This window comes from Brachyistius frenatus, unplaced genomic scaffold, assembly GCF_029030835.1.
Source record: "Brachyistius frenatus isolate BFR_SWC_R1_liver_20210118 unplaced genomic scaffold, ASM2903083v1 Contig_62, whole genome shotgun sequence".
Lineage (NCBI taxonomy): Eukaryota > Metazoa > Chordata > Actinopteri > Embiotocidae > Brachyistius > Brachyistius frenatus.
In genome coordinates this window covers 1,847,846-1,859,575 of record NW_027210661.1, presented here as the reverse complement: position 1 = coordinate 1,859,575, position 11,730 = coordinate 1,847,846, and the positions used below count along the sequence as shown (strand labels likewise).

The 11,730-nt window shown below is 41.8% G+C and overlaps 1 protein-coding gene across 2 annotated transcripts; it reads left to right on the top strand.

Moving 5' to 3' along the window:
- Positions 1-5,794: 5,794 nt before the first annotated feature.
- Positions 5,795-11,730, top strand: tmem160 (transmembrane protein 160). 2 transcript variants are annotated; one of them, XR_011311236.1, is made up of 5 exons: positions 5,795-6,132; positions 6,361-6,385; positions 8,650-8,742; positions 10,322-10,811; positions 10,870-11,730. XR_011311236.1 is itself a non-coding variant. In XM_069706406.1 (4 exons), the coding sequence occupies exons 1-4, from the start codon at positions 5,905-5,907 to the stop codon at positions 10,636-10,638; spliced, it is 663 nt and encodes a 220-aa protein (XP_069562507.1). In that variant the 5' UTR covers positions 5,795-5,904; the 3' UTR covers positions 10,639-11,730. The 2 variants fall into 2 exon arrangements, 1 of the variants encoding a protein (XP_069562507.1); XM_069706406.1 differs by having other exon boundaries at positions 10,322-11,730.

Here is an 11,730-nt window from a genome sequence, read left to right as displayed (position 1 = left end):
CTCATATTGTGTCATGTTTAGCTGCATTAAATGTACGGTTCATATAGTCAGTACGGTTAAGATGTTACAGCACTTAAGAATAAGGAGAGTAAGCACGAGATGGTCAAATGTCATTGTGGGCCAAAACTAAGAAAGTCCAGGCCAGCTCTGCTTCAGGGGCTAACAGAGTACAAACAGAGCATTTACAGGCATGCACACTGTACACTGCATATACATATCCTATACATCTATATGAAAGAGTATGCGTGACAAGGTGTATTACATGTTTGCATGTACATGCTTCTGTATGTCAACAAGGTGAGTTATTAACAGGTGAACTTAAAGGGATGGTTTGATATCTTGGAACGTCACCAAACCTCCATAAAATAAACTGGTAAAATGGTAAACGGTCTGCACTTGTGTGGCGCTTTATCTCAAAGAGCTTTTGCACTGTTTCACATTCACGTACGGTATACTAAATAGGCTGAGCTGCCATGCAAGGTGCTCGCCATCAGAAATACATTCACACACCAATGGTACGCCATCGGGAACAATGTGGGGTTCAGTGCCTTTCCCAAAGGCACTAAGGCATGTGGACAGGAGGAGGCGGGGATCAATCCACCAACCTATGATTAGTGGGCACTCCCAAATAGATGTTTGAATGAAATTGAGGCTTGGAGGTGCTGGTAGGTGGATTTTGTAACCAGCTGTTTACTCCTGTTTAATGTCTTTGATCCAAGATAACTGACTGGCTCATATTTCCCTGGCAAACGTAAAAGCAATATTGATCTGCTCACGGAAACCTTTGCAAGACGGCAAATAAGCATTTTTCCCAAGGTGCTGAACTATTTGTTTAAACTCTGCGTGGATAGGACAATGAGCAGCATGGAGACGTCATGAAGCTGAAGAGAAGATGGGGTTAAATAGGTTTAAGGTTAAAACTGATCTGTTGATAGAACGTGTTTGTCAAGTCACAGAAGTCATGTGATCAAAGAACACCTCATAGTCTGACTTCAAAACAAAATTCCAGCTTTTATTGTTACTGCATCTGTGTAGCTGAAAAGATCATCCGTTATATAGGACTGTGGCCATAACTACATTAGACTGTATAATAACAGGGTAGTTTTCAGGTTGTATTCACAGTTGTAAACAGCACTGTATAACACAATATGTGTCTAACAAACACAAAATGATGTGAAATCAGCCAATGAAGATTTGTCTACGTCTTTTGGAAAGTTTATGCACACAACAAATGCTTAATGACACATCACTCTGAAATTAACTGGCCAAAGTAGTCCAATTTTAAGAGAGGTAATCACATGGAAAACCAGCAATGATCCATCAGCCGTGAAAAAGCAGTCCTGTATATTTAACTGGGTTTGTGGTTTGTGGATGGGCTCAAGAAATGGGAACATATTTTAGGATCAGTATGAAGACTGATACTTTGTTTGGCTTCAGGGAACTAGTTTGGGAAATGTTTTGTTTGTGGGTGCTCGGCCAATCTTTTATTAATCATCTCAGTACATCAGCGACGTAACCTCAAAGAATACTGCAATCACCATACAATGCTACTTGAGAGTAAAGGTGAAAGGTAATTTTATTATCATTTTAAGGGAGTCCAGCCCATCAAAATGTTTTACTGTCATTAATATGGACATGTGACACATTTTATTGACGTTGATTTGGGAAAACGAGATATGATAGGAAGGGTGCGCGATTCCGGAGCAGCCTTTCCTCCAGAACACACTCGGCCAAAGGATAACTGTGGTTGAGGTTGATAGTGAGCTTAAAGGGACAAAGGAAATACTTCCAACTCAGTGTTTGATTAAATGAGTTCATTTTAGAGTCATACAGTGGACACAGTGAGTCAAGTTAACAAGAAATGATACAATCGCTCCAAGTTTTGCCGCTGCCAAACAACCGGAGTGGCCAGATATTACTGTAAGAATGAATGCCTTGTTTTCACAGTGTGAGAGATGCATTCATTGTTTGGGTTTGATTGTAAAGGAGAAGCAAGTTCCTGCATTGCTCAAGGTAGTGTTTGAACCGCTCACGAAATATCTAATATCCGGCATAGAACTTAACAATGAAGTGATTATAGCGGACATAATGATGTAACACATCCATTAAAGCACATTAATGAACTTTAATGTACAGGCTTTGAGAATCGGCGGGAGAGTTATTGTCAGGGAAAACACCTCGAAATACATCAGGGCCATTGTGTTCTAGGAGATCAAAAGGAAAGCTGAAGGAAACAACAAACTTGGAGACAAACACATTCACACACCTGCAACATTAAATAACCCCGACAGCTTCCCATCCTGTATCCTGTAGCGTTGGTCCATGGTATTTCATGCCTTACAATGCAGCGTTGACATAATGAAATGTGGCAGAAATACATAAACTAGTTGAAAACAGCAAATCTGTACATTCATAAAACATTTGTTTATTTGTTTTATATTTAAATTCTTGTGTATATGTTCAGTAGCGCAGCGACTTATTTATGCCCGTCGGTAAATCATTTGCCTGCTGACGAGTTGACACTTGTATCTTACACTTGTTTGTCCCATGGACTGAAAAACAGTGTCCTCTTTGCCAAGGTCAGTGCTCCCAGTGCAGCTGGCTGGAATCCCCCAGACTGTGTAACAGAGACTAGTGCAGCTCTGCACGTATACACATCTCCTCCTCTCTGTCGCTCCCTCTATCTGCCTCTCTATTTCCTCTTGCAACACAAATCATACTGAGGAGTTAACAAAGAGTTAACACACAGTTGAGACCTTCCAGCAAACCTGCTTACTTAGTTTTTTTTTTGCTGTTCTTTCAGATAGATTAACAAACAACAACAACAAAAAAGGCTTTTCAACGAGTCTGGGTTAAATGGAATTATCAATTTACACAAAATATTTTAGGCTCAAATTGTGCCGGCTGGTCAAAACTGAGAAAGACATGCCTAATGCTGCCGGATGCATGACAACACAAATGATGAAGGTCATGCCAGTCAGATGAAGTGCAATTTAAAAATAGACGGCAGCACTTGTGTGTCATGGACTATTTTTTTTATTTATTTATTTTTTAATTTATCTACGAGGAAGTGAGGAGAACGTGGCAGGACAGACGATGGAGAGATTTGAGGGAAAAAAGAGATTGCAGCACAGATCCTGAAAAATACAGAAACCGTGTGTTGAGTGTGTGGAATTAAGGAGCATGAGAGGAGGAGCTAATTGAAGACACAGTAAATAACATTTTGTAAAAACCAGTCATCGAAAAGAATCATGTCTTTCCTAAGTAAAAAATAATGAACTAAAAGCATCCAAGTTAAAAAAATACACAAAAAAAGCCTTTTGAGAACCGTCGTGCAGACCTGCGGAATGCTCAAAAACAGTTCAAAAGAAAGGATGAAGAAGCTTTGTTGAGTAAAAGCACGGACTGAGAGCAAAGGGAACAGAAAGTGAGGACAGAGCGTGATAGAGGTTAGTAAAGTGGGAAGGCAGGGGAATTGGAGGATCAACTGTGCTGCTCGCCCTCCTTAAACTGGCCCATGGAGACATTGAGCATTTTTCTGTCTACAGTTACAATGCTTTAACATTTCTGTCTATGCTCTGCTTTGTTAACATCAAAAGTGACCCAGACATACAGTTAGTATCAACACAGTCAAGGTTCAGGAGCAAGGACACCGAGATTCAGAGAGCGATGGTTTAATAAGTCCAGTTTGAAAATGTGATCTTTTGTTATTCAGTCCAATATACTTCATCTGGTGGTGCAATATGAACATCTGTATTACTGTAATCACTGAAGTATCAACAGTGTGTTTATTAATGCAGGTGCACTTGGTTCCATGTTATTTCAGGTCCTCTGCAGCAGAGTAATATGTTAATAAACACACTTTAAGTGGGGGTTTAGGACACAGGGTAAATCTACAGTGGCACATGTTCAGTTACTGCAGCGTCCTTGTCCTCCCCTCACACACACACACACACACACACACACACACACACCATGTATAGTTTGTCCTGGCTTGCATCAAAAAGGCTTTCTAGATATACATGTTTTCTTTTTGAAGTTAGACAAGCTTGAAAAATCGGATAAATCCTTTGTTTAGCTGTACATGTCAGGATGGTAATCCATCGTATAAAGAACATCCATTGATAAATGTTAAAATGTGTAGTTGATCAAAACATACTTGCATATATCAAATTATATAGCAATTACATGGCAAAACTGTATTTCCATTGTTCCCCTCAATATTGACCATTACTTCACCTATTGTTCGTATATTTGGACACATACTGTAAGTACATGAAAAATAATCATTCCCTTTCCGGAATATATTTCTGTCACATACTGCAAATTTAACTGAAAACTGTTGTACGTGCACATTTCAGCGTGAGCATGTATGCATGTGTGTAAATAAACATCAGTCTCCCATTGTGTAGGGGACAGTGGCGTGAGAGTGACCAGAGGGTCAGATGCATCACAAGGTTTGGCCCCACTGTCAGCGCAGGCACGCACACACACACGCACACACACATCTGTGTCGCGCTCCATGCTCCTCACACTAAACAATCAGGTAAGATAGGCGTGGACTTTCTGGGGTCCCAGCGGGCCCAAAAAGACAAAAGAGCCCCAGGAAGAGGCTGTCCGCTCATCCTCACTCGCTGGGAGCACAAATCCTCTCTCACAAACACGCACAGGTTCAAAGGGTTACACATTATCAGTGTGAAGACTTTTCAATGGAGGAGAAGAATAACTGTGTGCATGCTTAAAAACAAAGATAAGCTTTCTAATTCACAACGTAGCTCAAAGAAACTCCTGATTGTCTCCTTTCAGGCTCCTCTTAAAGATGTTTTCCACTCTTTTACACAATCACAGATGTACTGTTTATTTACTGTCAATTTGCAAATACAAATCACAAATTTCTCTAAAGACATCAGGCTGACATCACCGGTGCCCATAAACCTTTTCAACTGTGATTTACTTCAAAGTAAATGGCTTTGAACAACATAAGTTTACAAAGATGTACCCAAAGAGTTCAGAAATGAAAACCAAATATCTATAAAGCAGCCTTAGTAATACAGAGGTTGAAGCTTAAATGAGTTGGGTTTTTTTCTATGTAGCTTTCCTTGTCGCTCCAAAAGAGACAAATACACAAAAAGGTGACAGATCGACATCCTGTGAATGATTTAATCTAAAAAAAATTATTTAAAAAATGCTAAAGCCCACTACTCTACTTATTTTTACACTTCTAGGACAAAAAAGAAGCAAAGAAAAGCCTTCTATAACTCACTTGACATGTCACTGAATCAAGTACAATTAAGTGTGTCATTTTTGCAACTAAAAGATTCAAATTCCTAAATTTGACTTTTCAAACTTGTAAAAATAGTCCCACAAAATGTTGGTGAAGGAAACCTTCTCTCTGCTACTCAGCTACCTCTGTTCTTAACATTTTTACTCTTATTCTGTCCCTTTTTTTCCCCCACCAACTTGCCTGTGTTTTTTGTTTTTTAAACTCTTAAACTGAAAGTATGTTATGTTGTTGTTCTTAATCTGCATTGGACTGTTTGCAATTAAATATATACGTGTAAAAATGCCTCAAGTCATCTTGTCCTCTGGCGCCCTCGTGTGGTATAAATATGCACATGCGGGTTATTTTACATGTTCCAAAGGGATAATGTGATAGACAAAATTAAAAAAAACAGAATCCGTGGTTAAAACAATCTTAATTACCCCCACTCCCCCACCCCCGCAATGAATCAGTTTGTTTCTGGTCGGACGCACGGTGGCGCTGTTTGATTGCAGCCTACCTTTCGCCTCTCCACCGGGGAAGTCTTCCGGCTCGTCGTCGACCGTGTGAGAGTTCACAGGGTATGCGGAGGTCGTGTTTTGCTTCCAGCCCGTATTTTAGCGAGCTGAGACCACAGTGATGCGATGGCTTTCTTGACTTTGTTCATGAGAAGGCAGCTGCCGCAGGCCGCGTGCCACTTCGCCCCGCGGATAGCGAAGCTGGTCCGGCCTGCCTACCCGTCCGGAGCGCCGCTCAGGAGGCTGCACGGCGCGGCCCGGCTGCGGGTCGTGGAGAAGGGGCCGTGGGGGAAGAGCCGGGGACCGGAGCACCAGCAGTACCAGTTCACAGACCTCGACAAGGCGGACGCTTTGGTGGGTTCAGCCCGGCAGGAGAGTTCCTGAGGTTGCTTTTCTTCGACGGCACTGCTGCTTTTGGTTTCGTTTCTCTGGAGGAAATGAAAGGCAGAGTCAGTGTTACGGATAAAATGCGTTTTCTGCTTTTAATAGTGTCAAATAACCTGCAGAAATATGCCTTAATTTATTCAGGGGTGATGCCGCTAACAGCTTCTTTTTTCTCTCTCTCTCTTATTTTTTTTGCAGATGCTGAGAAAGTCCCATGAAACAGGTGATCACACTGCAACGTTATGTGGATTAAATCACGTCCTTCGTTTCATGTCCTACATGGAAAAAGCCCACTTAACTACAATCACATACATTATCAGCACCAAAATATAGTTATAGTAGGAAAGTAAAAGTCTTGGTTTTGTCCCTTCGACTGATACGAGATCATTAGATTATACTGGAAGAAGCATATTAATGTTGTAACTACTTTACATTCACTTGTATAAACAGGGACAGCAGATACATGCGAGGGGCTGTCAGATGATCACTGGGAGGGGAAAGGAGAAAAGGAAACGTTCTGATACACAATTATAGTAATGATAATAATAATATTGATTAATTGCTCAGCTCCTGTGACAAAAGTCGGTCTTTTATTTCGACCCTGTCTTCTCAGGACTTTGTGTTCCTGCTGAGCCAAAGATCTGATCAGCCAGAGAGAAACATGTTCAACATGGTGCTTAAACATACAGCGGGGCAAAAAAGTATTTAGTCAGCCACCAATTGTGTAAGTTCTCCCACTTAAAAAGATGAGAGACGCCTGTAATTTTCATCATAGGTATACCTAAACTATGAGAGACAAAATGAGAATTTTTTTTTTCCTGAAAATCACATTGTCTGATTTTTAAAGAATAGATTTGCAAATTATGGTGGAAAATAAGTATTTGGTCAATAACAAAAGCTCATCTCAATACTTTGTTATATACCCTTTGTTGGCAATGACAGAGGTCAAACGTTTTCTGTAAGTCTTCACAAGCTTTTCACACACTGTCGCTGGTATTTTGGCCCATTCCTCCATGCAGAGCTCCTCTGGAGCAGTGATGTTTTGGGGCTGTCGCTGGGCAACACGGACTTTCTACTCCCTCCACAGATTTTCTGTGGGGTTGAGATCTGGAGACTGGCTAGGCCACTCCAGGACCTTGAAATGCTTCTTACCCGTTGCCCGGGCGGTGTGTTTGGGATCATTGTCATGCTGAAAGACCCAGCCACGTTTCATCTTCAATGCCCTTGCTGATGGAAGGAGGTTTTCACTCAAAATCTCACGATACATGGCCCCATTCATTCTTTCCTTTACACGGATCAGTCGTCCTGGTCCCCTTGCAGAAAAACAGCCCCAAAGCATGAGGTTTCCACCCCCATGCTTCACAGTAGGTATGGTGTTCTTTGGATGCAACTCGGCATTCTTTCTCCTCCAAACACGACGAGTTGAGTTTTTACCAAAAAGTTCTATTTTGGTTTCATCTGACCATATGACATTCTCCCAATCCTCTTCTGGATCATCCAAATGCTCTCTGGCAAACTTCAGACGGGCCTGGACATGTACTGGCTTAAGCAGGGGGGACACGTCTGGCACTGCAGGATTTGAGTCCCTGGCGGCGTAGTGTGTTACTGATGGTAGCCTTTGTTACTTTGGTCCCAGCTCTCTGCAGGTCATTCACTAGGTTCCCCCCGTGTGGTTCTGGGATTTTTGTTCACCGTTCTTGTGATCATTTTGGCCCCACGGGGTGAGATCTTGCGTGGAGCCCCAGATCGAGGGAGATTATCAGTGGTCTTGTACGTCTTCCATTTTCTAATAATTGCTCCCACAGTTGATTTCTTCACACCAAGCTGCTTACCTGTTGCAGATTCAGTCTTCCCAGCCTGGTGCAGGTCTACAATTTTGTTTCTGGTGTCCTTTGACAGCTCTTTGGTCTTGGCCATAGTGGAGTTTGGAGTGTGACTGTTTGAGGTTGTGGACAGGTGTCTTTTATACTGATAACAAGTTCAAACAGGTGCCATTAATACAGGTAACGAGTGGAGGACAGAGGAGCCTCTTAAAGAAGAAGTTACAGGTCTGTGAGAGCCAGAAATCTTGCTTGTTTGTAGGTGACCAAATACTTATTTTACCGAGGAATTTACCAATTAATTCATTAAAAATCCTACAATGTGATTTCCTGGATTCTTTCCCCCCATTCTGTCTCTCATAGTTGAAGTGTACCTATGATGAAAATTACAGGCGTCTCTCATCTTTTTAAGTGGGAGAACTTGCACAATTGGTGGCTGACTAAATACTTTTTTGCCCCGCTGTATTTTCATTCACGTCCGAATCTTTACACTGTTTTATATGAAACTCTATTGTATAGCTGTGACTATATGCGCCATGCGTTTACATCAAAATCTCTGGATGAAGGAAGGCCGCCGTCAGGCCAGTGATCAGACTGCAGTATGCAGCCGAACAGGCAGCTTTCCGGTCACTCACTACAAACGCGTCTGTTTCTTCATGTCTGGCAGGATTCCTGTCATGGTTCAGGAACGGCCTGCTGGCGACGGGGATCGGAGTCATCGCATTCGTCCAGAGTGAAGTGGGCCGAGAAGCAGGATATGGTACAGACTCTTAACACTTTGTCATGTACAGCAGAGCACAGCGGCACGCTTAACGGGGAAAGTCTCCACCCGTTTATGTTGATCTCCTATCAGTGTTAACATTAAATGTCGTGAATTGAATCAAATAAAAACCCTCAGTGCGTGGTAAATTAACCGGAGTCGCTGAGCCACGCCAGCAGCGCCTACTTCCACCAGGATGCGTCGCACATGAGCTTCTGACACCGAAACCCCAAATCCTTCATTTTGCCAGGTCTCTCACCTGAACAAAAAAAAACCAACAACAACAACGATACGCAACCTCATGATATTGTCTGCAGAGAGATAAAGACAGGAAGGAAGGTGGTTATTCATCAGGAAGCAATGAGTGCTGATCAAATACTGTTAACATTAGCAGCTATTGTAAATACAAACAACAACAACGTGGTGAGAAAACTGCTTGTCCAACGCAGGTGACAGAAATACTCCCTCTGTGGTTGTCTCGGCCCTGCAGGTGTTCGTTCCTAGTTTATCGTCGGTACCCTACAGAAGGTCTGCAGCACGCCTCCGTCCCAAGTAAACAGTAAAACTTGAATGCGCGGTATCACCCACACGACTCTCTCGCTCTGCGATAGTGTCCCAAGAAAAACTGCCCACACTGAAATTCTGTAGGCATCGGAGTACAACTTGAACAATAACTCCATTAGTTGCTGTTTGCTCTCTAAAGCAGAGTTCCTGGATGCGTGGCGAACACATCCGCAGCCTCCCTTTGCTGCATTTCCTTAAGAAATGCAGCCGAATTCAGCCAAAACACTGTAACCATCAACACTGATCGGACATCAACATAAAAGTGCTACATTTTCTTTTTTTTTAAGTCTAAAGTCTGTGGTAACGGAGGCTTGTGATTTGAAGGGTTGCTGTAGTCCTGAATTCTTAGCGGTTTTAACACAAATAAAATGAGGCTGCAGTTGCTTTTGAAATGAATGATTCTCCACAAAATAAGTGATTTTTTAACTACAGCATCAAAATGTGTGAAAATACGTTACTCTTTTTGTCTTAAAATGGAAACATTTCTCAGAAAACCTTGTGATGGACATTTGCTTTGATACAGCAGCAGTTTTACAATTAATAATTTCACAAGGATTTCTGCAATTGACTTAAAATCACGAGTAAAAAGGGGAGTCAGGATCCTTGATGAACCAATGTCGTGGCTACCTGAAATGCCAGTTTGGACTATTAAAATTTGATTAAACAAGACCTTCATTAAATCATTAAATAGTCATTGATTGACATCTAATGAACAAGAAACCCTGAAAACGAAACTTGGCAGACATGTTACTAAATCAGGGGATGAGTGTAGTATTATTTTAAACCCTTTGACCTACTTCATGTATTCTCAATGTTAAATCATAAACACAGCCGGTTTAACTTTTAAAATCATTTTGAAGACCAGAAAATATTCCACTTGATCTTTTATTCATGTGAATAAGTAAGTGGAAGAGCAGAACCAACCTGCCTCCGCGCCAGATTTAATCACAGTGAGTTATGAAGAAAATTAATTGGGGCCCCTACAATAATAGCGTATCAATCTGTTTGTCCTCAGCCTTCTTCATCCTGGGAGGGATGTGTGTGTCTTTCGGCGGTGCCTCGTACCTCGGCAGCCTCTTCGTCTTGCGGAGGTTGATGCTGCTGTCGGTGCCGGCGCTGCTGCTCCAAGGAGCCGCGGTGAGCAGCGTCGCCCTCTTCTGGCTCTGCGCGGTATCGCTCTACATCGGCAGGCTGGAGGTGGAGATCATCCACGAGGAGGAGGAGGGAGAGGACGAGGAAGAATGCCGGGAGTGCCGCGAGAGGCGCGAGCACCGGGGATACCGCGGCTCGCACGCCAGCGAGGACAATGACAGCAAGGGGCAGAACAAGTAGAGATCCTCCAGGAATGGAGAGTGTGTGTGTGTGTGTGTGTGTGTGTGTGTGTGTGTGTGTGTGTGTGTGTGTGTGTGTGTGTGTGTGTGTGTGTGTTGCGCTGATTCAGGGTTTCACTTGTGTGTGTGTGTGTGTGTGTGTGTGTGTGTGTGTGTGTGTGTGTGTGTGTGTGTGTGTGTGTGTGTGTGTGTGTGTGTGTGTGTGTGTGTGTGTGTGTGTGTGTGTGAGCAGCCTACATGTTCATATGCAGGCTGTGCATGAGTGTATAGCTACAAACCTATTAGTTATTGTTATAAACACGATTATTAAGGCGTCGAAAGACTTTTAGACCTTTTGGAGAACCGGTCGGAGAAAATGCAAAAAATTGGTGATAAATGTTCTGGTAAATAAATCAACTTTTTTGTAAAATTTCTTGTAATTAAATATGTTCAATGCTGACTCATTCACATCATCAATCTATCTGAAAATGTTATTGATTTTTTTTTTTTTTTTTTTTTTACTATTATTTTTTACATCCTCTCACTCGACAAAGACTCGCTGAGAACATCATATATTTGTTTACTTTTCACAGTTCTCCTCCCAGCCAACTATGGTTGGATGCTGTTCGTCTTACTCAATTTAATTAACTGTGATCGACTACTTAAAGTCTTCATAAAAGTCTTGAAAACAAAACAAGCTGTGAGATCTATAAAGATTCGGGGTACAATGTGCACATTTCAGGTCTGTATTTTTGTTGTAAACTTAAAATCACTGAGGGATTAGAATAGTTTTTTATATATATATATACATATATATATATAAAGGAAATAGCACTTTTGTTTGTCATCCTAGTGACTCTAGACTTTTGGAAAGAGTATTTTTCACAGCTTTTTCTGTGATCATATTTTTTTGCTCTGTAATGTTGATATTCATGTACAGCACCAAACTGTAGCCATAAACTGAGTGAATCACCGTGAACGCTGTTTCAGTGGATAATAGAAGAGTTGATGTGTGGAAGTCGGGTTTCATGCTGTTTACGTTTGCTTATTTTTTTGTTTGCACCACTTTCAGTGCACATTACTGTACATAACGGTAATAAAGTGAGAAAAAGTC

What these genes read in the sequence shown, in the direction of transcription:
- tmem160 (XM_069706406.1), top strand. Translation starts at nt 5,905, where the DNA reads ATGGCTTTCTTGACTTTGTTCATGAGAAGGCAGCTGCCGCAGGCCGCG. An exon ending in GAGAAAGTCCCATGAAACAG is followed by an intron (nt 6,386 to 8,649) that starts GTGATCACACTG and finishes CATGTCTGGCAG; the next exon opens with GATTCCTGTCATGGTTCAGG. An exon ending in GGGCCGAGAAGCAGGATATG is followed by an intron (nt 8,743 to 10,321) that starts GTACAGACTCTT and finishes GTTTGTCCTCAG; the next exon opens with CCTTCTTCATCCTGGGAGGG.